Below are 27640 nucleotides of genomic sequence, written 5' to 3'. Positions count from 1 at the left end.
AGAAATCAAATAGACGCTTTGCAGAGGAGTATATCAAAATGGCCAATAAATTTATGAAAAGGTGTTCAACCACATTAGTTACCAGGAAACAAGAGTTAAAACCACATTATGGTGTTATTACACACTGACCGTAAGAGCTAAAATTAAAAAGGCCAGTAACACCAATACTTGCTGGGGTATGAACTGGCTCCAGCAGGGAAACAGCTTGGCAGTACCAGTGAAAGCTGACCTTATGCATATCCTATGACCCAGCAATTCCACTCAAGTATCGATCCAGTGGAAATGTGGACACGTGTGCAACAAAGGACACTCACAGGAATGTTTTTAGCAGCATTACTTATAACAGACTTAAGCAGGAAATAACTCAAATGTCTGTCGACAGCAGAATGGATAAACTGTGGTATCACTGTATGTAATACTTATATACAATATAATGCTATAGAGAAACAAAGATGGATAAACTACAGCCAACTATATGGATGATGACTCTCAGAAACAATGTTGAACAAAAGAACGCATATAGTGTGATATCATTTATATAAAATTTACATATGGCCACAACGTATTTATGACGTTAAAAATCAGGACTGAGGTTACCTTGGGAGTGAGGAGTGACCGGAAGAGGACAGTAAGGGAGCCTGTGGAGTGCTACTAATGTTCTGTTTACTGCCTGGGTAGGAGCTACACTGCTGTGTTCCCTTTGTGGTAGTTCATCAAGCTGTCTAATTCTGATTCGTGCGTGTTTCTGTACGTACGTCAGAGTCAATAAGAGAGATTTTCTTTTTTTAAACAGGTACAAAAGATCACTTGTAGCTCTTTAAATACACAGATCTTTGAGGGCTCGTAGAATATCCATGGGTGACCTGCATTTTTAAAAAAGTGCCACCAGTAATTCTGGCCTGTGTTAGAGATGCAATACTTTGTAAAACATGATGGATCCTTTTCCTTTTACAGATAGTCATTGCCAAACAACTCGCAGGCCCATCCTATTCAAGGAGAAACTTTTTTTTTTAACCACTAATGTACATATTAGTATATCATATCAGCGTAAGAGTAACCACCCTGTAAAGGGGGAAAAAAAAGTAACAATCAGCAACTCACCATGGGGAATACTTCATCATCACTAACCAAAGGACTTGTCATTTCTTTGGTATGAAATGGCAAAGCTGGCAAGGGAGGCGTGGCGCTTCTGTTTGGCTCACGATCATGGCTGAATCTAAAAGAGAAGGGCTGTTGTTACTGCCACCAAGGACACCTGCTTATTTACGTAGCTGAAGATTTAAATTCCTCTGACATCTGACTGGGGGGAAAACGCAACAAAATGTTTGGGCTTGTTATCTGGGTATTTTTTTGAAAATCATTTTCCTGATAATTTCTACTCCACTTAAAAGACTTCGAACGATTAATAATGAAGCAGAAAACTTTTGTAATTGTTAAAAATATTCTGCTAGTCTTAATGGCTTCCCTTTCTGTGTTTTACTGTTGTATCTCTTTGCCATTTAGTTAAATAACAAGAAACCAGTTTGAGAAAAATTTCAAAACGGTCACCATGGCTGCCCTTGACAGTTCTAAATAGATACTCTTCTTCTATTCTCTATTTCACCTAAGCTCACTGGCTTTCTTAACAGAATTATACTTTTTTTTTTTGATGCTAGAACAACTGTCCATATAATAATTCTAATTTCTATAGGGCTTAATAATTTATAGGATGTTTTCAATTTACATCATTTCTGAAACTCCTCCACACTTAGCTGTATGACCTTGAGCAGGTGACTATATCTTTCTGTGACTTTAATTTTTTCACTTACAAAAAAGGGTTGTTATGAGGACTGAACTCAACAATTTGATGAAAGGCACAGTACATAATTTGTTGTTTGTGCTAAAATATAGAGTTGAAGATGAGCCTGAATACACCAGTCAGATTTTTAAATTTTGGTATGCTAACTAAACAAAGTAATAATAATAAAAAGAAACAAATGAACTTACCCTAGAATTTTACACAAAAAGGTCCTAACAGTATGGGCTGTTTGGGACTAAATAAGTATCTTTCTGAACATTAATTCTTAAAGTGGGGCTTAAATTTCATCAAACCCATCTAAGGTCATGAAAACATAAAAATCCCCTCATTCAAAATTATTTACTTTTACTAATAATTCAAATTATTACCAGTATTAACCATTTCCAAAGCCTTCATATTTTAACCACACAATTCAAAAAAATTTACATTATTTTTCTCTATTCTTACCCAAAGACTATCTATCTATACAGGCTTGTTTCTTATTATGCAAACATTTTCAAAGCTACGCATACAAATAGCAGTAAAAGTTAAGTGAGGCATCTGTAAACCAGTACATAAAAACAAACACAACATGCTTCCATTCTTGCTTATCTTGAAATAGATCTTTTTTTAAAAAAAATCCATTCTCCCAAACCATAATTACCATGGAAACAGAACAGCAAATTAAACTGAAATAACATGGTTTATGATGTGCACAATAAAATGCAACATCCCACTGTTCAAATAGAATTATGACAATTGCAGAGTACATCTGCAGAGAATCTTCAGCTGAACCTTTTAATCTGAGTGAGGCTACCATCTATATATTGCAAAGCACAGTGGAATAAAATAATATAATTATACAAGTGGTTCAAGAAATATATCTCTCTGTAATCTCAATTATACAGAGATTTCAGGGAAAGTAATATTTGTCCTAAATTATCGAAATAATCATCTCAATTACCCGCTTTGCTTTGGTGTATAGATACAGCTTTATGGTCCTAATTACTAAAATTTATATACGGACATTCTTTTTATTATAAGATCAATAAAATATAGAGATTGAAAGGAAAGACTACATTATGAAGTAAAGTACTTTTGCTTTAAATCATCTTTATATCTGACAAGTTCTTCTAGAATACAGCTTCTCAAATACTTCATAAAACCATTTTGCAAAAAATGCTAAGTGTATCAATTTAAAACCTATCTTAAACATTCTCTCAGAAGGCTTTTACTGCCCTCGCACAAGCTCGTCTGTCCGGTTACCTTTTCCACAGGCCCTGAGCCGAAGTCTCTGCCTACTTTGCCAGGAGGGCAAGACCCAGCTGCTTTGTTGGGGAACAGAACTCGACCCAACTTGAGTCAGCTTGAGACTTGAGTCAGCTCTGCACAGTTCACAGAGCTGTCTGATGTACACCCAATCCTGGCCCTCCATCAGTTTTATAGCCCTCCCTGGGCTGTAGCAGAATGTCCTCAGCATGGAACAGGATTCTGTCACAAACTGTGCCAATTTACCTGCTTCCAGCCTCGCCTCCTAACACTCCACATGCTGCTCCTTTGCTCTGTGAACCACTCATTACTTCCTGGCCTAGATCGCTCCTCCTGCTGCACTTTTCTGTAATGGAGCCACACCGTGGTACAAAAATTTACTCCATACAGTTTTTGCTTCTGGATGACTACCCATTCCTTGACATGGGATCCTGTAGAGTGGTTATGACAAATCTGACTTTGTGGCTTTTTAGTTTTAGAAACTTTATTGACTAGATTTGAAGCAATTTTAATGATCAATACTTGTGATTGCCAAAATCTTTCCAGTACATGATATAACTTTAAAAATCATATATTCACTTTTGAGTATGAGGCACAGATAAAACTCCATTTATTACAAAATCGATTTGCCATTAAAATTAGTTATATACTAATAGCTCTGGATACCACTACTCCAAGTTAGTGTAAAAATTATCCTTAAATATCAAAACTCTAACTTTTAAAAAACTTTTAAAACATTCAATACATCCTCACCAGATTCAATTACATCCCATTTTTTTAAAAAGTGCCAAATAACTTTTTTATTGGAAAGCAAATCCTTTGGAATATCCTAAAATTCTTCACATTTTAAGTGGATGAGCATGAGAATTTTCTTATCACTTCTAATAGGAGTGAAAAACAACGAAAACTGAGTTACTTCCAAGTGGATAAAAGATTATTTTAATCATGTATTATACAAATCTTCCTCAGTTAAAAGCAAGAAGTGGCTAAAAATTAGGCTGCAGACTTCAAAATTTTGCGAAACATTGCCTTCATATATCTTTACCTAAAAGCTTTTTCTTTTCTAAAATAGTTTAATAAGACCATATTTCATTAGCCATTGATATGTAAGTATGACGCATGTATTTTTCCAATTATTTGATACCTAATAAATTCCTATAGCTTTTACTATTTGACTTCACTGAGCTGTGCTGTGTGGGAGGGAAAGGATATTTCATTTTTCAGCTGCTAAAATGGATAGATACATGCTTCACAGTTCTCCACTGGTGAGCTCACAGTGTCCTTGCCTCTCAACAACTCTTTCCCCACAGTGGGTTTCACATGGTAGTAATTTATTCAGAACATTCGAAATGCTGTTTCTTTTAAAAATCAGGTCACTGGAGAACACTGAAATCAGACAAGCCATTAAAACAAATTTAATGAAACTTTCAACAAATGCGACTGGCAGGACTCAAGCCTTTGCAGCAGGAACAGTCGCCCGAGCTGCTTATTAAGATAGTCTCTTGCTGGGCGCTCTGCCTCTTCTGCTGCTTTCCGTGGCCCCTACGGTCTTGTTTTTGTTAGGCACTTTTAACACATTCCGTACTGCCCCGATGAAGAGAAAAGGGAGAAATCCAAACAATAAAAATACTCTTTAAAAATAGTAAAAGGCAGAGTGACTTGTCTTTTTGTTTAAATAACAATGCCTAGTACCTTCATCTGAGGCTTTAAAGTTATTCCCAACAAGTAGGAACAGGAAACAATGTTCTGCATCTAATGGGTGCTCAACAGTGACTGACTGGATATACAGGGACCCTTCTGAACATCGCCAGGGGCCTGCTTTTTTCTTCCAATGGGAAAACTATACACGTGGGGTGGTGATCTGACCCACGGAGAAATGAATCTGCAGAGTAGGGAAGCACTTTGTAAAGGGCTCATTCTATATGAAAAAATATATTCGTGCCCCCCAATCAAGATTAGACCCCTCTGGACAGACTTTCGGTGACACTGGCCAGTTGGCATGGGCATGCCCACCAGAGGACCGGCCCGTGGCGTGGCTCAGCGACCTCTTTCTTCCTCCCCACACTGCCACCACCGCCCTGCCACAGCACCCCACCAACAGAGCTCCTCTGGGGTGACAGCCAGTCTTCCCTCGTTCCCTCCCTTAACCACCTGAAGAGGGGCTATTACTTTAGCACTTTTGAATGCTTGCTGTTTTGTACATCAGATTAGAGTGTTTCCTTCTAACACACACAGGGCTGGGGGGCTGAAAGCAGGAGGGAACTGTACTACAGCCACAAGAATGCTGAGCATTTTTTAGTATGTTCCATGGATTTACAGATTTATCCACCTGTAGAACAGAGTACGCTTAGTTATAAAGACAAGCTTGGCATCACTCCTTCCCCACAGGACTATGTTTTGAGGAAATGTCAGGTTCAGCCATTTGTCTAGTCACCGAAATATACTTCTTAAGCACTGTGAGTTGTTGGAGAAGCATTAATATTATTATAAATGTTAACAACTCTGTTAGTAATAGTAATAATAGTATCATAATGGCAGCTAACATTTAGGGAACTATTTATTTTATATGGAACTATGTTTTCTGCTATAACCCCCACATAAACCTTATAATTATTATCCCCATTTGTCAGATGGGAAAACAAAAGTTAACTTAATGTCCCAAAGTTGCAATTATTAATTATATAGTATGAAAACAGTGTATAAGTTTTTCATGCTAAGTATTATAAGCTTCTAAGCAAAAGTCGTATTGAAGTTGGGTCTGGACCTATTAATTCACCACTTCTCAGCACCACAGAATGTTAATAAATCTGATATCAAACAAGTTTGGGGAATACTGCACACCGTACCTGTTCTTGGAAACTCACAATGTAATTAGCATATTAATGGCACTGGGAAACCCCATAGAAAAGAAACTTGTTTGTTCGGCTGAGCATTTTCCAAGTTTGGGAAAACGGTGAAAGGCTTCCAGAGACAGTTCTGCTCCATAAATATTTTATTAAAGTTGAAGAAATTAGTCAGATTTTTTGGCTGTTATATGTACTTAAATTCTGAACTAAGACATTTTAACGAGCATGGGGACAACGTGGGCAGCAGATACTGATTTTTCACATGCTTCTCTTCACTCAGAGAAAACCTCTCCTACACATCCATAGGTTCTTTCCTATGAAATGTCCTACAGCTGGTCAGAAATCACCCAGCAGGAGTGTCAATATAAAGTGTATATATTTTTGAAGTTAAGTCAGACATGGTATCTTCCTATATATTGTCATAAAAAATAAGATTACTTATCTGTATATTTCGTGTGCCACATCAGGTTCTAAGAAGGGTCTGAAGTGATGAAAACTCATTTGAACACTCTACCCACTTCACTGTTATACTTCATAAGCTACTGACAACACAGAATTTCATATAAAACAGTGTATCTAGGCTACTGAATTATCACCACAAAATAAATTTTAAACTGAAGAGAAAGTACGTAAAATTATAATTGAATTGTTTAAAATAAATTTCACTTAAATGTGAATACATTTATGTCCTTATGTAATGGAGTCAGCATACCCGTCTTCATTTTTTCCCATTTTATTTGGCTTTGATAGGCGTACCTTCCTGTTCCTTCATAGGTATTTTGACTAGCCCATGTTGATTTTTCATTGGCATGAAGTTTTGCAAGATCACTTCGGAGCCTTTCGTTCTCATATTCCAGTTTGTTAATAGATGTATGCCTTGACTGTTCCCTGTTAGTGAAGTCCATACTCTAGAGAATAAAATAAACCATTATTTAAAAAATTGTTACTTACAAGTGATACACATTTTCTGTGCATTTGGACACATGTGGGGAAAAAACCATCTCATTTGAGTCGAGTGATGTGGCTCTACTAGTGTGTACCTCCTAAATGCCCCTCCCACCCTCACCCTCTCACAACACAGACGCTGTGACAGCTGCCACTGAACACATCGCAATGAAAGTGACACCTCCACTACTGCCCATGCTCCAACCAGAACAGGCTTGCTGCATGCACCGTTCTCTGTATCTAGAACAACTTGGCTAGATTTATGAGTTTCTGTGTTTATAGGGTATGCCTTCTAGTGTTGATTAATAATGGAAACAGAATCAACGTAACTTTCAATTTTAAAAGATTTTTTTCTGATTAAAATAATACATGTCATTACAGAAAATTACATATTGCTTCCCCACTGTTGGGTGATGCAACAAATTATATATTAAATCTATATAGACTGGGGTCTGATTCTGGACTGTTCTATACCAACAATCTTAAGGTTGGGACTGTGCCAGTACCACACAGTTTTGAACAATGTAGCTTCATGATAAAGTTCTACTATCTGGTATGGGCAACCCAATTTTAATATCTTCATAAAGGAATAAGAAACATATTTAAATCACAAAATGAGAGGTACAGAGCAAGAATAAAGATTCCTGATGCTGTTTTAATTAAATGCTGTCAGAAGTTTCTGAGGGAGAGTCTAAACTTTCCCTCTCACAAAGTTTTAAAAAACAGAATATATTCTCACATGAAAACTCATGAAAATGCTTTAAATGATCCCACATTTATAGTGCTATGATCTGAATTTCCTGATTAAATAATAGTTCTCTGCTTTCAGAAGATAATATTTTAGCACAAAAAGTATAACATGAGTAAAATATCTTTTTAATGTTCCAAATTTCTAAGTTTAAATGCTCTTAAGACTATAGATGATTATGGCTTAGAGCTTTCATTTTGAAGTTTCTAAACTTAAGGCTTTGAGTGCCATTTCATATGGGTTGCTGGTCATAAGGTCATTCAAAAAATTTTGACTAATTGCACATTTAAAATTATTTGTATATTATCAATGGCTTGTAGCAATGTGTAATGAATGAAAATATGAAAAAAGAATATGTATATATATAACTGAATTACTCTGCTGCACCAGAAACTAACACAACATTGTAAATCAAATGTATTTCAATAAAAAATGGGAAAAATAAAATACTTCATGTACTATTATATTAGTATCAATATTTATAAATAAGTATAGAAATATATATGTATTAGGCATTCAAATGTTTACCTATGTTTTATTTTTTGTTTCAAAGGCCAAGTCTGTTTATTATAATTTCTATTTACTGCCTAATGTATTATAGCAGTTTATAAATCTTTGGAAAGGTCTTACTTTTGAATGAAAAAAAAAAAAAAAAAAAAAAAGCTCCAAGAGGGCAAACTTCCTCAACACGATACAGAAAGGGTTATATATGTATACGTCTATTGACTAAGGCGACCTCTGGGAAAGAAGGGCCATTGAAGGTATTTCGCTGCTTATTGGGTTCTTGTGTTTATGTCTCAACTTTGCTCATTTGAGATAACACTAGTGCACATAAAAAAGTAGTTTATAGTCTGCTTTAAAAGAGAAAGGATTATTCATTCTAAAAGTAGAGAATTGTGACAAATATAAAGGAGGCAAAATCTGTCCCTCATAAGGACAATATTCATATGAGCAGATCTGTTTGAAAAAGATCTTGGAAAAGGTTCAAAATTTTATTCCTAAAAAGACATCTACTAGTCAAAATACATAATTCTTGATGGTCTGCTGCTCTGTTATAATTTTATTCAAAATTTTTCCATAAAATTAGACTTCATCTGTGACTCTGTGGTCTAGTGTTGGTTTAAAGTAATTAAGAATGATAGTAATAATTTTTTAAAAAACCCACAATTTTCTAAATGTACCATAATTAAATAAGTGGTGTGAGATTGACCTCAGAATTACACAGGTAATGCATTTACACTATTTGTATTAAAAGCATTTTCCATTTCCCTTGATAACATTTCTGGGGCTCTCTAATGTCATGTTTTTCTTAAATACTTTTCTAGCGATTTCAGAAATGTATCTTCCATTAGACGGTTATCCCGTGACAACAGGCACTGATGGAACTTTACTTCTGTATCGCTGATAGGTTATTTTACAGGCTCATCATCTCAATTTCTTGTTTCCCTCCCCAAATTTTAGGGTTTTGTAGTTTTTTAAAAAATTTAAAAATTAAAAAAAATTATTATTATGATTTATTTGTGGGGGGGAGGTAATTAGGTTTACTTTTTTTTTTCTTGACAGAGGTACTAGGGACTGAACCCAGGACCCCGTGCATGCTAAGCACATGCTCTACCACTGAGCTATACCCCCTCTTACTAGGGTTTCATAGTTTTAATCCTTTGTGTTTCTTGAAATGGCAAAACTTCCTGGTGCCTGTTTACTTGGACACACTGGCTTAAGGCCATATGAGTTACTAAACTGCCTGTATTTTGCATGTGCACTTTTTCTCTTAAATTCATGTATATTCTATAGTAATAGGCTAACAAAGTATTTCTACAGAAGGACTGGTTTTGATCATGTTTTAAGATTAATATATTAATTTTTAGTATGCAAATGGATGTTTCAGATGCTTATGAGGGTACTAATTTTTATGCCGTTATTTTATTTAGCAAACTTTATGGACAGAGAAAGGCAAATTAGTCTTAAAAGTTACCATAACTTCTGAGTTCTGATTAAATCTAATTTTATGATGCCTCCCTTAAATGAAAGAGAATTTAACAAATATAGGTCTAAGTAAATATGGAATCAAAAAAACTATCGTGATAAACTTAATTCATTGTTAGTTACCCAGCGGCAGAATAAGATAAACCCCTCACTTTTCTCCATATAGTCAAGATTTTGCACAAATCCAAGGAAAACATCTTTTTCAAAGCAAAAAACATCTTGCTAGTTCTGTTCCTACTCTAAGTATCTCACTGAGACCCCAGGAGAACTTACATACCAGGTGCTTGGTCCCATCACTAAATTCTCCAGAGGAGAATGGGAGTTGCCACAGCTCCAGGTATGCAATGGGTAAGGACTGAGTGCAGGGCTGCTGTTCCTGTTCCTGGGTGGGTGTCATTTTTCAACCTTTCTGCCTTTAGTGTAAATATTCAGGGAGTATCACAGTTAATTAAGCAGAAAAATTCTCAAAGCTCTGATATTCAGAAATGACCTACCTTTATATCAGTAAGTCCACTTGTCTAGAAAGGAAAAAGTAATTGTTATTTTAATATTATACAAACACTATATATTTTAGAAGATCTAAAAATAATGATGTAAATATTATGTTTCTTATTGCCTGAGGTAAAATTTCAGCACAAATTACTTAATTCTATGCTTACTTATTCACTCCAAATATTTCAGGGAGAATTAACTAATTATGGAATTTAAACATGTAACAGGTAGGAGTTTCCTTCATGAAATCTTTAAGCTAGTAGGTGCTAAATAAGTGACATAATAGATCATAAAAGCTTAAAAAGCCAGGACTCATATTGGACTCTTTATTTATTATTCAGTGGACACTTGAGATTGTTCTCTTTGGGCAATGGCTTGACTATTTCAATTACCAAACTCAATTCCAATTCTTCACATATAAAAAATGGAGAGCAATTATAAAGTCAACTTTACGTATGAGGGGAGTGTGGCCAAGATGGCATAGTAGGAAGATCCTGAACTTGCCTTGTCCCAGGGGCACATCAAAATTACAACTACTTATAGAGCAAATATCTGTGAGAACAACCTGAAGACTAGCAGAGAAGCTTTTCCATGACTAAATATATAAAGAAGGAACCACAATGAGACAGGGAGAAAGGATGGAGACATGGCATAGTCAAGGACCCACATCCCTGGATCAGCAACTCTCAAAGTGCAGAAATGTCACAATTGCAGAGGTCCTCTCCAAGGATCAAGGGATTTGAGCCCTACATCAGGCTCCTGAGCCCACACACAGGGCACTTCAAGAGCACATAGCTCTGGTGAATGGAGGGGAATGTGCTGCTGGGCCCCACAGGACATCTTCTACATAAGGCCACTTCTCCAAAATCAGGAATCATAACCAACCTACCTAGTATGAAGATATAGAAACAGAAAAGTAGGCAAAATGAGATGGGAGAGGTATATGTTCCCTATGAAGAAGCTAGGTGAAGTGGCAATAAGCAATCTATCAAATAAAGAGTTCAAGGTAATGATCAAAAAGATGCTCAATGAACTCAGCAGAAGAATGGATGAACACAGTAAGAAGTTTCACAGAGTTAGAAAATACAAAGAAGAACCAAACAGAGCTGAAGAATACAATAAATGAAGTAAAAAATACACCAGAAGGAATCAAAAGTAGATTAGATGATAGAGAAGAACAGATCAGTGAAGACAGAGTAGGGGAAATCACCCAAGCTGAACAGAAAAAAGAAAAAACAATTTTTAAAAATGAAGACAGGTTAAGAGACATCTGGGACAACATCAAGGATACTAACATTCACATTACAGGGGTCCCAGAAGGAGAAGGGAGAAGGAAAGGAGCAGGAGACTTACTGGAGGAAACAACAGCTGAAAACTCCCCTAACCTGGGGAAGAAAACAGACATCCAGGTCCAGGAAGCACAGACAGTCCTAAACAAAATGAACCCAAAGAGATCCACATAAAGACACATTATAATTAAAATGGAAAAAATTAATGATCAAGACATAATCTTAAAAGCAGTAGGAGAAAGCAACTAATTACATACAAGGGAACTCCACAATACTGTCAGCTGATTTTTCAGCAGAAGCTCTGCAGTTCAGCAGGGAATTGCATGATATATTTGAAGTGATGAAAGGGAAAAACCTACAACCAAGAATACTCTACCAGCAAAGCTATCACTCAGATTTGAAGGAGAGAGAAAGTGTTTTACAGATTAGCAAAAGCTAAAGAAGTTCAGCACCACTAAGCCAGCTTTACAGAAAATGTTACAGGGATTTCTCTAACTGGAAAGAAAAGGCCACAACTAGAAATAAGAAAATTAGGAAAGGAAAAATTTCATTGGTAAAGGAAAACATACTGTAAAGGTAGTAGATCAACCACTTATAAAGCTAGTAGAAAGGTTAAAAGACAAAAGTAGTAAAATCAACTACATCCATAATAAATAGCTAAGGAATACACGAAACAAAGAGATATAAGACTTCAAAAATATTAAACATGAGGGGAGAGTAAAAATGTAGAGTTGTCAAAATGCATTTGAACTTAAAAGATCATCATAAATACAGTCATCAAATCACAAGGAAAAAAGCAAAAGAACAAAGAGAACAATGAACAAAATGGCAACAAGTACATGCTTATTAATAATTACTTTAAATACAAATGCCTAAACACTCCACTCAAAAGACACAGAGTGGCTGAATGGATAAAAAACAAGACCCATGTATATGCTGCCTCCAACAGACACACTTAAGATCTAAAGATACACACAGACTGAAAGGAGATGGAAAAATGTATTCTTTACAAATGAAAAAAGGTATTCTATGCAAATGGAAATAAAAAGAAAGATGAGTTAGCAATACTTATGTCAGACAAAAAAAAAAAGACTTTAAAACAAAAACTGTAACAGAGACAAAAGACATTACATAATTATAAAGGGATCAATTCAAGAAGAAGACACAACAATTGTAAACCTAACATAGCCCAGAAAATAATCCACACTTACATGGTCAATTAATCTATGACAAAGGCAGCAAGAACATACAAGAGGAAAAAGACAGCCTCTTCAATAAATGGTGTTGGGGAAACTGGAAAGCTACATACCAAAGAATCAAATTGGACTATTCTCTCACATCATGCACAAAAAAACCCACAAAATGGACTAAAGACTTACATGTAAGACCTGAAATGAAAGAACTAGAAGAAAACATAGATAGTATGCTCACGACATCAGTCTCAGTAATATTTTTTTGGATCTGTCTCTTTAGGTAAGGGAAACAAAAGCAAAGATAAACAAGTGTCTTACATCAAACTAAAAAGCTTTGGCACAGGGAAGGAAACTATCAACAAAACAAAAAGGCAGCTTAACAAATAGAGGATATTTGCAAATGATACACCTGATAAAGGTTAATATCCAAAATATATAAATAACTCACACAACTCAACATCAAAAAAACAACTGATTAAAAAATGGATACAGGATGTGAACAGGTATTTTTCCAGTGAAGACATACAGATAGCCAAAAGACATGAAAAGATGCCTAACATCACTAATCATCAGGGAAATGCAAATCAAAGCCACAGTGTGACCATCTCATACTGTTAGAAAGGCTATCATAAAAAAGACAACAAATAACAAGTGTTGGTGAGGATGTGGAGAAAAGGAATGCTCGTGCACTACTGGTAGGAATATAAATTGGAACAGCCACTATGGAAAAAACTATGGAGGTTCCTTAAAAAATTAAAAACAGAACTGTCATATGATCCAGCAATTTTACATCTGGGTATTTACCTAAATGAAACAAAAATACTGACTCAAAAAGATATATGTACCCCAATATTCAGTGAAGCATTATTTTCAATAGCCAAGATATGGAAGCAACCTAAGTGTCCACCAACAGAAAATGAATAAAGAAGATGTGTATATATACAATGGAATATTACTCAGCCATCATAAAAAATGAAATCTTATTATTTGGGACAACATGGATGGACCTAGAGGCTATTATGCTAAGTGAAATAAGTCAGATGGAGAAGGACAAATACTATATAATCTCACTTATATATGGAATCTAAAAAACAAAACAAGCAAATAAAACAAAAACAGACACAAGGACACAGAGGAAAAACTGATGGTTGCCAGAGGGGAGGTCATGAGGATGGTTGGGTGAAATAAGTGAAGGAGATTAAGAGGCACAAACATCCAGGCATAAAATAAATCAGCTATGGGATGCAATATACAGCATACGGAATATGGTCAATAATGCTGAAGTAACTTTATATGGGACAGATGGTTACTAGACTATTGTGGTGATCACTTCATAATATATGCATCACTAATCACCAGGGAAATGCAAATCAAAACCACAATGTGACCATCTCATACTGTTAGAAAGGCTATCATAAAAAAGACAACAAATAACAAGTTCATTTCATAATATACGCAAATGTTAAATCACTATGAAGTGCACCTGAAACTAACATAATATTTTATGTCAAGCATATTTCAATTTAAAAAATTTCCTATATGAAATACAATCTTACATAAAATATATGATTAAATTTTTAATAAGCATCACATGGAAAGCTACATCAATGGCATTCTATTTTATGACAGCCCCACTAATCAATCTTTAGACAAATATATATTATATATGTATATATAAGTGCTAAGTGCTGCAGACATAATCAAAAATCAAAAAGTGACCTTGCTTTTATGGAAAACACAATAAAACTGAGCAGACTAACATGTATGAAAAAATCGTGAATAATACAGATACGATATAATTATGCGTTAAGTTATGTTGCACCAAGTAGGAACTCAGATGTTTTTTGAATCAACGAATGTCAACTGTTGGGACTGAGGTCATGCAGGAAGTGAGATGAGACAAGGCTTTGGTGATCGTTTAATGATATTAGTGATGGTTTCCATGATAACTTATTCAAACCTTTTAGACTACAGGTGAGTCCTGTAAGTCCTCAAGTATTCATTGAGCCCTACCCTATACCAAACCTTACATGAAGAAAAGTATAAAGTACAGTCCACTTCTTCCTTCAAGAAGTCCACGACTTCTTGACAAATCATATGAGACAAATCATACCTATACTAAATAATTAAAAAATGAAAGAAGACAATTCAAATACTGTTTGTTATAATTAACAGTGCTGTTGGAGAAGGGACATGGGTAATGGGAAATGAATTCATGGAGGAGATAAAATTTAATCTAGTCCCTTAAGGGACTGATAGGATTTAGTAAAGAAAGGGTATGTCTTTACTTTGGTAAAGGAAAAGCACTCAGGTGGAGGACATATAATGGATTGATTCATTCATTTATTCACTCACTCATTTGTTCATTCACTCATCTGAAAAATGGGTGAATTTTTCAGTGCCTCCTATATTCAGCACTATACTAAGTACTGAGGTACAGCGGTAAACTAGGACACAACTGCCCTCAATGAGCCGACTGGTAAGGGGATGGCTAGTTGACAAGAAACAGGTAATTTTAATATTGTGGTATGATAGACGTTAAGTAAAAGATGCTATGGTAGCTTCAAGGAGGGATACTTAACAGAGGAAAATCAAGGAAAATTTTGTATAACATGAAATTTATGCTGAGCGACTTAAAAAATTAATAGGGCATGACCATGTGAAGTAGGGAAAGGGGAGTTTTAGGTAGAAGGAAAAGTATGTGCAAAGGCCTAGAAGCAAGAGAGCATGAGAAATGAGCATCACATGTGCAGATGAGACCAAGACTGGTCTAGCTACAATGGGGGCTTTGTGTGGGTCACTACAGAGAACCAAGGGGGTGAGCCAGATGAAGGAAGCCACGGAATGTGAAGAGTTCTGATTTCCTATGGGAAACTGAGCACGTGTTCTTGAATGGTAGAATGGCACAAGGAAAGGTTACATAAGAAAAGCACATCTGGTGTGCCAGATTTAAAAAGAAAGAGAGCTAAACCACACAAGCTTAGAAATAAGAAAAGAAACACAAATGCAAAATACAGATGAGATGCAAAGGACTTCAGGATCTTACTATCTTCGGTAACAAGGAAACATATTGGAATGGGTAAAGATTTCCTAGAAAAATAAAAATTACCAAAAACAACCTAAGAAGAAGTGAAATTTTTATGTGCCAAGTACCCTAAAAGAGAATGGAAAGGTAATTGAAGATCTACTTCACTGAAACTTCAATATTCAGATGGTTTCACAGCTAAGTTCCTTCTAACCTTTAAAGAACTGTAATTCCAATATTACTTAAATTATTCTAGACAACTCATATAAATATGAAAAGCTCCCAATTTATGTTATAAAGCCAGCATAGAAAAAAGAATTATATACAAATCTCATTTATACACACAAACCTTAATTTCTAAATAAAATGTTATCCAATAGAATCCAGTAATACATAAAAACTGTTAAGAGTATGACTGTCACATGCTGAAGTCCTAACCATTATCAATACCTCAGCATATGACCTTATTTGGAAATAAGACCTTTATAGAGGCAGTCAAGTGAAAATGAGGTCATTAGGGTGGACCCTACTCCGGTATGACCAGTATTCAATCGAAAGGGAGAATCTGGACACCGAGACACACACGTGAAGGGAAGATGATACGAAGAAACAGAAAGAAGATGGCCAGACGGCCATGTGAAGACAGAGCCCTGGACGGATGCATCTTCATTCCAGGACTGCCAAAGATTGTTGGCAAATCACTAGAAGCTATGAAGAGGCAAAGATGAATCCTCCCCAACAGGTTTCAGAAAGAGCATGGCCCTGCTGACACCTTGATTTTGGACTTGGAGCTTCCAGAACCTATATGACAGTAAGTTTCTGTTGTTGTAAGCCACCCAGTTTGTGGCACTTTGTTATGAAAGCCCTAGAAAATGAATACAATGACCAAGAAGGTTTATTCCAGGAGTTCAAACGTGGATCAATATCAGGATCATAGTCTATTACACATCAACTAACTAACAGACAAAAACTACATGATGTCATAGATGCTAAAAAGGCATTTGACAAAACCAGCAGCAAATTTTAAAAGCTCTAAGTGGATTAGGAATAGAAACATATAATAAAGACCATAAATCAAGAACAAATATTATCCTAAACAGTAAAACTCTAAAACAATTTCATCTAAAGTCAGAAATTAGACAGATTTGTCAGCAATCATGATTATTATTTAATATTCTCTTGGACTGTTTTAGCAAATGCAATATGACAAAAATTACTGATATGAATAGTAGAAGAGATAAAACTATTTTTGTTGATAAAATTGTATATCTCAAAAAACTTTAGAAATTTTAGTAAAATTACTACTAGAATTAAAAGATAATTTGGCTTTTTTCCTATATTAGCAATAAATTCTTTTTTTAAATTAATTTATTTGGGAGGCATTAGGTTTCTTCCTTTCTTTATTTTTAGAGGAGGTACTGGGGATTGAACCCAGGACCTTGCGCATGCTAAGCATATGCTCTACCACTGAGTTTCCACCCCTCCCATCAGTAAATTCTTAGATATGGAAAAAGTAAAACATTACGCTTAACCATAGTGACAAGAATTATACAATGCCTGAGAATAAATTTAAAAAGAAAGGCACAGAACTTATACAAAGAAAATTGTAAGGCCTTATCTAACAGCACAAAATAAGGGATGAAGAAATGGAAAGCCATAGTGTATACTTGGATGGAAAAATTTACTATCACAAAAATGCCAGTTCTTTTAAAGATAATATATAAATTTAATTCAGTTCCAAATAGAATCCAAGAGGAAATTATCAGGAAAAACTGGATTAACTGAGCTTAAAATTTATATAAAAATTTAAATTCGATTTCTGTTTTATATCACATACAAAATTATAATTCAAATGGGGTTAAATATTAAATGAAAAATATAAAGATCTTTGAAGAAACTCTAAGAAACTATATATATTGTCTAGAAGTTGGAAAAACTACGTTACTCAAGGAAGGAACTTCACAAGCTATAAACAAAATGACCTGTATGTTTGACATAGAAGTTCAAAACTTTTTGTATGGCAAAATGATATCATAAATAAAATTAGAAACAACAAATTTAGAAAAATGCTGTTAAAAATTGACAAGAAAAGGACAGCCCAAAGAAAATGAACTTGAGCTTTTTTTTTTTTATAACTAATTCATAGTACATTGTCAATAAGTATGCAAAAATATGCTCACTGTAGTCAGGGAAATGCAAATTAAAGTACTGCTGAGAAATCACTTTACACCCATCAGACTTAACAAAAATTTAAAAGAGCAATAACATCTATTGGCAGTAAGGATGAAAGAAGAAGGTACTCTTATACAAAAATGATAGACATGATTTAACAACAAATATTTTAAAATTAAAACATACATATACTTCGAATCAGCAATTCCATTCTTAGGAAGCTGTTCCAAGATGTATGCATAAGGATGTTCTTCATAGTATTGCTTATTTGTACAAAAACCTAGAGACAGAGCTGTTAATTATGAATGAGTTATGGTTGACCCTTGAACAACATGAGTTTGGATCGTGCAGGTCCACTTACACATGGATTTTTTTCACTAAATTTGTATTACAGTATTGCAGGATCTGCAGTTGGTTGAATCCTTGAATATAGAGGAGTGCCAATTGTGAAGTTATGCACATGTACACCAGAGACAGACACACTGTAATTAACTTCAGTAAAAATATAAATAAAAAATAAAGTTATGCACAGATTTTTGACTGTGCAGGGTCAATTCCCCTAACCCCCATGTTGTTCAGGGTGAACGTAATTCTGAAAAATAGCTGAATAACTTTTGATATGTTCGCATCGTGGGGATATTATTAAGCAATTACACAGAAGCACATAAGACCTGTATCAGTTGACTTTTAAGGATTTTCAAAGGATATTTTGAGTGAACAAAAATAAGGCACAGAGAAGTATGTAAAATGTAATCCAGTTTTAGAAAAAGTTAAAACCCCTAACCCATATTTAAAACTACAAGATGATACATATTAAATAGTTACCATGTGTTATCTGGTGGGTGGGTTATGAGGTGGCTAGAGAAACTGAAGAAAGGAGAAGAGGAGAAGCAAGGAAAAAAGAAAGACTTCACTAAAGTCACTAGTATATAAGTTATGATTCAATTCACTAAAATTTATATATATTTTACATAAGTATATATATTTATTTTTTCTAAGAAGTTAAGAAAAAAGAGTTTCTATACTGACTTGTAGAGAAGTCCATGCTATAGTCAAAAAACAGTTTAGAATAATGCATATATTACACATGTATTTCTGTAAAAGAACACTCAACTCATCACTTCTATATGTGTGCACGAGCAAAGAAAAAGTTACAGAATGCGACACACGAGTTGGTCAGCACTGAATAGCTCTGGGATCCAAACTTGGATTGGAGATAGGAGAGGGGATAATTAGCTTCTTTTTTACACATCTTTATGGGTTCTATGTCTTGAAAAAAAATGAAAACAAATAAATGAACAAAGCCAAATGTCTACAGGAGCCAGAGTGAAGCAGGCTTAGTTGGGGCTGTCATGAAGCAGAATACATACCTAAAAACATTCAGACTGAAATTTTAAAAAATAACACAAAAACCATTTTGTGAGAGAAAAAAGACACAGAAGAGGGCAGGATCCAATTTACTTTTTTGTGTGCCCAGTGTTTAGAAATACAAGTCCTAGTTGTCACACAGATTTTACGTAACAGATTGGGAAACCACATATACTCTACTTTTTATCCATCTATACTCCAATCACAGGATCCATAACAAGGCCCAAAGAAGGCAGAATGCTTCCAGAATGCTTCTGCTCTTTGATGCTAGAATAGGGGCTATCAGGAGAACACATGCGTACTATCACAGAAATGCAGCATCATCATAGGCAGAACACCCTTTGACATAAATCCTATGTTTTGGGGATATTGTTTCCTAAAGAAAAGTAAAAAAAAAAAAAAAAAAACAAATGGGACCTAACTAAACTTAAAAGCTTTTGCACAGCAAAGCAAATCACTGGCAAAATGTAGAGAAAACCTACTAATGGGAGAAAATATTTGCAAATAATATGACCAATAAGGGGTTAATAACCAAAATATATAAACACCTCATACAGTCAACATCAAAATTCAGACAGCCCAATTAAAAACTAGGTGGAAGAATTAAATAGACATCTTTTCAGGGAGGACATTCACATGAAGAGATGCTCAACATTGTTAATCATCAGAGATAAGCAAATTAAAACCACAACGAGATACCACCTCACACCTGTCAGAATGCTATCATCAAAATGAACACAAATAACAAATGTTGACGAGGATGTGAAGAAAAGGGAACTCTCGTACACTGTTGGTGGAAATGTAAATTGGTGCAGCCACTGTGGAAATAGTATGGTGGGTCCTCAAAAAACTAAAAATAGAACTACCAAATGACCCAGCACTTCCACTCCTGGGTATATATCTGAAAAAAACAAAAACACTCATATGAAAGGATACATGCACCCCAATGTTCATAGCAGTATTATTTACAATTGCCAAGATAGAGAAGCAACCTAAGCGTCCATCAACAGATAAATGGATAAAGAAGGCATGGTGTGTATATACAATGGAATATTACTCAGCCATAAAAAAGAATAAAATGTTGACATTTGCAACAACACAGATGGACTTGGAAGGCATTTTGCTAAGTAAAATAAGTCAGACAGAGAAAGACAACTACTGTATGATATCACTTATATGTGGAGTCTAAAAAATACAACAAATTAGTGAATATAACAAAAAAGAAACAGATTCACAGATATAGAGAGAACAAATTAACAGTTACCACTGGAGAGAGGGGATGGGGATGGGCAAGACAGGGGTAGAGGATTAAGAGGTACAAACTACTATGTGTAAAATAAACTATGAGGATACATTATAGCACAGGGAATATCACTAATATTTTATAATAACTATAAAGAGTATAACCTTTAAAATTGTGGATTACTATCTTGTATATCTGTAAGTTATATAAAACTGTACATCAACTATACTTCAATTAAAAAACATGAAAAAAATATATAAAAATACTGACAAAAAAGCAATACAGTGTCCTGGCCTAAGGAAAGTCCATGGAGAACACCTAATCCTACTCCTCACTTCACAGCTGAGGAACGTGAGGCCAGGTTAAGCTAATGCCATTCGGATCTCCACCCCCCCCCATACCCTGAATGGCAGAAAATTATTTTATTTCAGAATTTTCACTCAGGGCAAATAAATGGTAAACAAGTAACAGTGGTATTTCATTAGTTCAATAAATAAAAGTTCTCCTATTTGCATGTAAAAAGCAACCCTTAACTGTTACATTAAACTACCGAAATGAAAGGCACAGAACTTAAGTTGCCTTATGTAAAAATGTAAAGACGCTGCTTAAAGCCACAAGGTCAATTCTCAATCATTCATTGATTCATCCTTCTTATTCAACATTCACTGAACACTTTTTATACCCCTGACGCTGGGAGGTACTGGTGATACAAACATTTAATAAGGCATGGCCCTTGTCCACCATCCCGTGAGGAAGTGATAAGCTATGAAACAAGTCAGACCAAAATACAAAACAAGTGTAGTCAGAACCATTCATTCTGACTAGAGTTTCAGGGGTGACTCCAGCAAAGGGAAGGTTGACGTGTGGGTCATGGATGTAGGATTTCAGAGGCAAGAGCAAGAGCAAAAGCATGGAAGTAGAGTGTTTAAGGAAATAATCAGAATTGAGCCCAATCCAAGAAAAGTACAAGGGAGAAAAACCAGAAATTCAAATGTTCTAGCCTGAGGATGAAAGTAAATTCCATCCAAGTGTAAGATAATTTGCCAGCCCAAACCCCGCATGCCTGGCACATAGGAAGCGTTCAGTAAATAATGTCTGGGTAAATCCTGACCAACTATGTAACCTCTCTGATCGATTTACTGAATGATTTCAGCATATTACCATGTACTGTCCAGGGTCTAAATCTCCCATCATTCCTTTCAGGTGTGTGTTTTCACTTCTGACAGCTTTATATCTCATATCTGAGAACTAAAAGGAGATTTGTAGTTAAAATTCAATGTAAAAGTCATAATAAAAGTTCACAATTCTATTAAGATTAATTTTATTTTGTTAATATAAATATTTTGAGCGTGGCCAAGGGAAACGCTTCACGTCTTAGGCAGGATCACCGTAAATCAGGTGTTTTCATTCAGTGCTCCGACCTTTGGGAGGCCCCATTCTACCTTTTCCGACTGGTGCTAAATTAAAAAGATAATTACAATAATGATTCACCACTTTTTTTCCTTTTCCATTCCAAAATTCCATTTCTCACTTCTATTTTTCTACCATATGCAAATTATCACCAGAAAAACCACAATTTCAAAAACATGCTTAAATAACACTGTCCATTACATTTCTTCATTACCTGATTAATTTTTACAACATGCAAATAAGATTTTCATGTTCAACTTTGTTCTTTCTGATATTTCTGCCGAATTTCCTTCTTTTTTGGGGACTACTTTGTTTTGTCTCTTATTTTTTCCCCAATTTCTTCTACTTGGCAGTACTTAGACATAGTATCTCTGCTTTTTTACCCTTTTATTTACCTAGGGCTCATTTCTACACAAAACACTTCCCTTAAAAAGATTTACTTTGTAAATTACAAAATATATCCTCCTTGATGAAACCTAAAAATATAGAAGAATATAAAGGTGAAAATAAAAGTCATTCATAATCCAACTACACCGATCACTGTTGACACCAGTAAAATATCATTTCCTTTACAGGTGCAACCAATGCTATTGTCCCATCTATGCTGTTTTCCTGTATATTATACCAGTTCCTCACAGTTTAAGGCTTATAACTGGGCAAAGGTAGAATCTTTTCTTGCTTTTATAATACACAGGATTTAAATAGCCCTGTTATTTGTGAAGTAATCCTCATCTGCCTAGAACATTACTGAATGATGCTTGCAAAACCTCTGTATTTAGGGTAAAAAAGCAGAGAAACCTTACAGTTTCAATAGCAGGCCACTAATTTGATGATGAGTAAGGGATGGAGGGAATTTCAAAATAAATAGAAAGGGGGGGGGGAGGGAGGAAAGACTTAGAAGTTACTTGCAGCATTTTAACAGTATGATGTTATAATTGCTGTTTTTCTCCGTGAACCATGCTATGCATTGAGTGAATGTTTAGTAAATATGAACTAATCTTCATGTTTCAATACCCATTTTTTAAAACCCTAAAATAAAGACATGAAATGGGCATGGAAAGTGTCCAAGACAACTTGAATAGAAGCTTTTTTTGAGACAAAAATGTTAATGGCAGAGAACGAGGGAAAACAAATACAGGAAGAAATCTCTGACTAGCGCGTACTGGGAGAGGGTGATCAGAACATGGGTCACTAGGAAATGGCAGCATAGATTGAATGAAATTATCTTGTGCTGCCACTTATCCCCGGTTCTCGTTTGATGACACTTTGCATTATCTCACCAAGGCTTCATGTGACTCCACAAAGCACTTCCATGATGTTCATCTCGGAAACAATACAGGAAAATACAATGCTTCCGTGAGGCAACAATGACAGCTACTCTCTGCACAGAGCAGGAGAGTGGCCTGGACAGACCCTGTCCTGCCACTTGCATACCTGTTGTTTCGCTAACATTTTCTCTTTTATTTCTAACTCCAATTTCAACTGTCTTTCCAGAAGGGCAGCTTTCTTCATGATAGTTGCTATAGTGATCTCCTTCTGATGAAGCTCCTCTGTTAGGTCGGAGATTTCACTCCTCATTCTTTCCTGCTCAGAGCTATGGTACTCTTCGTCCTGATAGAGCTGGCTTCTCATCTGCAGCAGGTAGAGTCCAGAAAAGAGTAACACACCCTTTATAAAGCTGCTGCAAGGTCTTACTGGCCATGTTCAGTCCTCCTATCCTATCTTGAAACTTTGGCCCCACGTTACCCTCCTTTTCTGATCAATGCTAAATTAAAAAGTTACTCCCAATGATTCATTTACCTTTTCCCTCCCAATTTTAAAATTTCTTTTTCACTTCTGTTCTCTATTGTATGTACATCATTACCAACTACTGATACTACTTTGATGACTACTTTGACAGGAAGGTAGGGAAAGTATTATCAAGCTTCCCCCAGATTCACTGAGGCATAACTGTTATACAAAAAACTGCATATAGTTAACGGACACAATTTGGTGAGTTTGGACATACACTTGTGTTGCTATCATCACAATCAGGATAATAATCATATCCATTACCTCCAAACGTGTGTGTCCCTTTATTGTTTTAATTTTGTGTGCGTGTGCATGCATGCTAAGAACATTTAACACAAGCTCACCTTCTTAACACACTTTCATGTGCACAAAACCTGTGAACCACAGCAGTGTGCTGTGAGCAGCAGATTGTGGGACTTACTCATCTCGTTATAACTTACTTCATACTCATCAAATCACCACTCCAGATCTGGTGCAGTGGTAGAGTTCTGGACCCACAACCCAGAGGCTGATGGACCAGTTTTTAGGGAGAAAAAATTGGCTTAGAGAGGATGAGTGACTTGCTCAAAGTCATAAAGTTATTCGCTGGCAGAGCTAGGACTAGAACTTAGGACTTTCAGCTTTACATTCAGTGATTTTTGGACTAAATTATGCTCTACTATTTGTGACTAAATACCATGTTTTACAGAATCATGTTATAACAAATTTCAAACTGAATGTGTCCATGAAAATGTATCATCTACTTTCCTTAAGCCTGTAGAGTCTCATATTCTTAACTTTAGCTGAACCTTTCACAGTAGAAACCTCTGCATCACCTTGGACTCCTCCCCGCCATCATCCTCCCTAATCAAGTCAGGGAGCAAATTCTGTCCTCTCTACTTCAACCTCTCTTAAATCTCACTTCTGCTCTCCATTCCTGTTACTACTGTCTCACTTCAGCCTCATACCATCTTTATAGAAGTCATTCATGTCTCTAATTCTTGAGGTTCAGAGATAAAGTATACAGTCACCAATCTAAAAAAAAAAAAAATCATAGTCCATTGTGGGAAACAGAAAAAAAAGTTACAACACAGTGCAGCAATGGATGTCAGCGGTAGCACATAGTAGAGTGGTGCTTATTCCACCCTGGGATGTCAGGTTAGGATTCCCAGAAGAAGGGACATCAGATGAATATTGAAGGATGAATGGAAGCCAGATGGAAGCCAGTGGCAGAGGTGGGCTCCCAGGCAAAGGATGCACTGAAGGCTCAGGGTGAAAGAGGGAAGGCACCCTCAGCGAACTAAAGGGAGTTTGGAGTGGCTGGGACTTATGTGTTGTGAGAAATAAGGCTAGAGAGTTAAGTTGGGGCCATCCACAAAGAGATTTATATTAACTTACCTCAGGGAACGTTAAAATTGTTTTTTTTTAATTTCATCTTTAAACATTTCAGGACATAACTCTAAAAGAATAAGGGTGCACGCTCCCTTTTTTTCTATCATAACCAGAATACTATTATAATGTCTTAAAGTATTAACATTTCCTCAGTATTATAAAATACGCAGGCACTATCAAATTTAAAATTGTATCAGAAGTGTAATAAATGTTCTTTGAGCTTGTTTATTAGAACTCAAATCTAAACATCACCCACATACTGAGACTGGCTCCTATCTTTTCTGCTTTGCAGTTTAGAAAATTAAGGTATGTAACTCTTCACAGTCACATTTCTGGTAACAGGCTGTCTGATTCCAGGTCAGCGTCCACAAGCAGAGCCTTAGAAGGTGGTTCCACAGTGGAAAAAAGCCAGAGTAGGATGACCTAACATGGAAAGTACTCAGGTCAGGAAGGCAAAGGTGGACCATCCTCAGGCTTTATACCGTCAACCTGTCATCTATTCTTTTTATTTACATTGTTGGAATTTCAGAGTTGGATGTACCTTAGAAACCACATAGTCTAACTCATCATTTTAAAAAACTGGGGGGAAAAAAAAAGACTGGCAGAGAAAGGAACTGACTGGGTCTAAGTTACCCAGCTCCTAAGAGCAGAAGAGAAGACTAGGAGACCAGAGTACAAATACCCTCACTCTAGGACAAGATTACAAGTCTCCAATCTCCTCTCTCCATTTTTTTCCCTTACAGTTTATTTGGTGAACAATGGGTTTGTTTTATCATTTGTTCCAGCTTGGACTTGCTGACTTCATCCCTGTGGTATAGTGTAACATGTTCTCTTAAAATGGAACTTTTAAAATGTGAAAAAATGGGTATACTATTATGAAGGAGTAAACTGTTTTTTTATTATTTTCATAACATTTAGGTATTAAAACATGATATACTGCAAAACTTCTTTTTAAGTGAGATTAATTTACCCAGCTCTCAATTATTTTTGGCTTAATTAAAATGTCAATTTTATCACAAAATAAATGACTGAAAAACATTCTATATTGAAAAAAGAAGGAAAAAATACTTGCAAGATTCTTAGTATATGGCTCTTCTGGTTTTATTATAAGAGAATGAAAATGCCCTGTACAAACACTTGCTGGAAACCATAGCTATCTGTATACAATTCATTCATTACCTTTTCTGCACAGCAATGCATTATCTAGAGTCTCCTAGAGACTGTGAGGAGATGTATACCTTGTATTCTCTCCCTTCATGTCAGAACTGTGCAAAAATCAGTAGATTTCTTATATTACTAAATTTTATTACTCTACCTAAATCTATGAAGTTAAGAATGGTGTAAATATGCTTTAGGTGGCTTTAACCAACCTTTTATCATAATGTATTCACTGGGACGCCAATAAATAACAGGTTTTTAAAGTTATAGTTTTAAATATCAATAAAATCAGTTTCATGGGGTTATGTGAAAAATATAAGGGAAATGATCATTAATTCATAACACCTTTTCTACACTTACTAGTTGCCTGAATATCAATTCTTTGGGAGACAGATTTGTCTTTCACATCATTGTATTTCCTGCATAAAAGCAGTCCAGCAGAAGTCCTACTAGATGCTCGGCAAATGCCTGCTGAATTTACACAAACAACTGAATTTAAAACCCTATACAACCATGAGAGACCTCAGCCTTAATATTGATTAATTCATTCTCTAAATATTTATTTTCACTTATTGTGTGTCAGGCACTGTGCTGGGCCCTGGATGATAATTCAAAGCCATGTCCTTTTAATAATTGTTTAGATTACCTAGCATTGAATATTCTGTGTAACCCTTAAACCTTAAGACCAGAGAAGTGGGTAGTAGCCAAGATAAACTCATGGAAAGAAAGTCACTAGGGAATTTTACTAAAGGAAGAAGGGGAGATACTTTTTGTAGAAGCCGAGAATCATGCTGTCTTCAAGGGCAACGCCCAGGTCTGTTCATCCTTGTGTTCCCAGCTCCTGGCAGAGCACCTGGCGCATGTCAGCTGCTCAGTGACAAACGTGGGTAACCAACAGTAACAACAGCCAGCATCTACAAGGCGCTTCCTCTGAGGTAGGCAGGTCCTTTTCTAAGCTCTTTACTTGCATGATTTTATGGATTTTAACTTAAAGAAGAGTATTAACTCTGGAGACAGACTGCCTGGACACAAATCTGGCCTGTGACACTTACTAACTGTGCAATATTGGGGGAAATTACCTACTTTCTCTGTGCCTTAGTTTTCTCCAACATAAAAAGAAGGTAATCTTAGTACTTACCTTATAAAATGGTTGTGAGGAATACATGAATTAGGATTGGCTAAGCCCTTAGAGCAGCTTCTGGCACATGGCAAGAGCTATTTAAGTAGCAGCTATTATTAGCTCATTTGACCCTAGCTCATCACAACCTTGTGAGGTAGGTACTAATTATCGCACCTCCATCCTAGAAATGAGGACCCTGAGCAACTCGCAGAGGCAAGGTCCCCAAGCTCATGCCCCTAACGTGTGGCTGAGCGCCTGGGTCTGTGCTCCCGCACTTCCTGCTAGAAGCTACCTCTCACAGAGCCCCAGCCCCCGACGTTTCACGGGCAGTCTCCCAGCAGCAGAGGGATGACCTAACGTTTGCGTTTTTTATAGCATCACACAGCAAAGCATCAGAACAAGCAGCTTGGTAGGTTACTATCTTAGTGGAAAATATA

At 35.8% G+C, this 27640-nt stretch overlaps 1 protein-coding gene across 3 annotated transcripts in view; it reads right to left on the bottom strand.

Annotated features, from left to right (window-relative positions):
• The window catches only part of DEUP1 (deuterosome assembly protein 1), an 89868-nt gene that overhangs the window by 19477 nt on the left and 42751 nt on the right, over nt 1–27640 (bottom strand). For all 3 annotated transcript variants that reach the window (XM_074372847.1, XM_074372848.1, XM_074372849.1), the window contains 5 exons: nt 23198–23395; nt 21515–21601; nt 10066–10089; nt 6649–6800; nt 1102–1216 (listed from right to left, as the gene is read on the bottom strand). In XM_074372847.1, the coding sequence (XP_074228948.1) occupies nt 1102–1216; nt 6649–6800; nt 10066–10089; nt 21515–21601; nt 23198–23395 (576 nt within the window). The remainder of the gene's footprint in view (nt 1–1101; nt 1217–6648; nt 6801–10065; nt 10090–21514; nt 21602–23197; nt 23396–27640) is intronic.

This window comes from Camelus bactrianus, chromosome 10, assembly GCF_048773025.1.
Source record: "Camelus bactrianus isolate YW-2024 breed Bactrian camel chromosome 10, ASM4877302v1, whole genome shotgun sequence".
Taxonomy (NCBI): domain Eukaryota; kingdom Metazoa; phylum Chordata; class Mammalia; order Artiodactyla; family Camelidae; genus Camelus; species Camelus bactrianus.
Note: the sequence above shows the minus strand (reverse complement) of the source record. Positions and strands in the feature narration are given on the sequence as shown.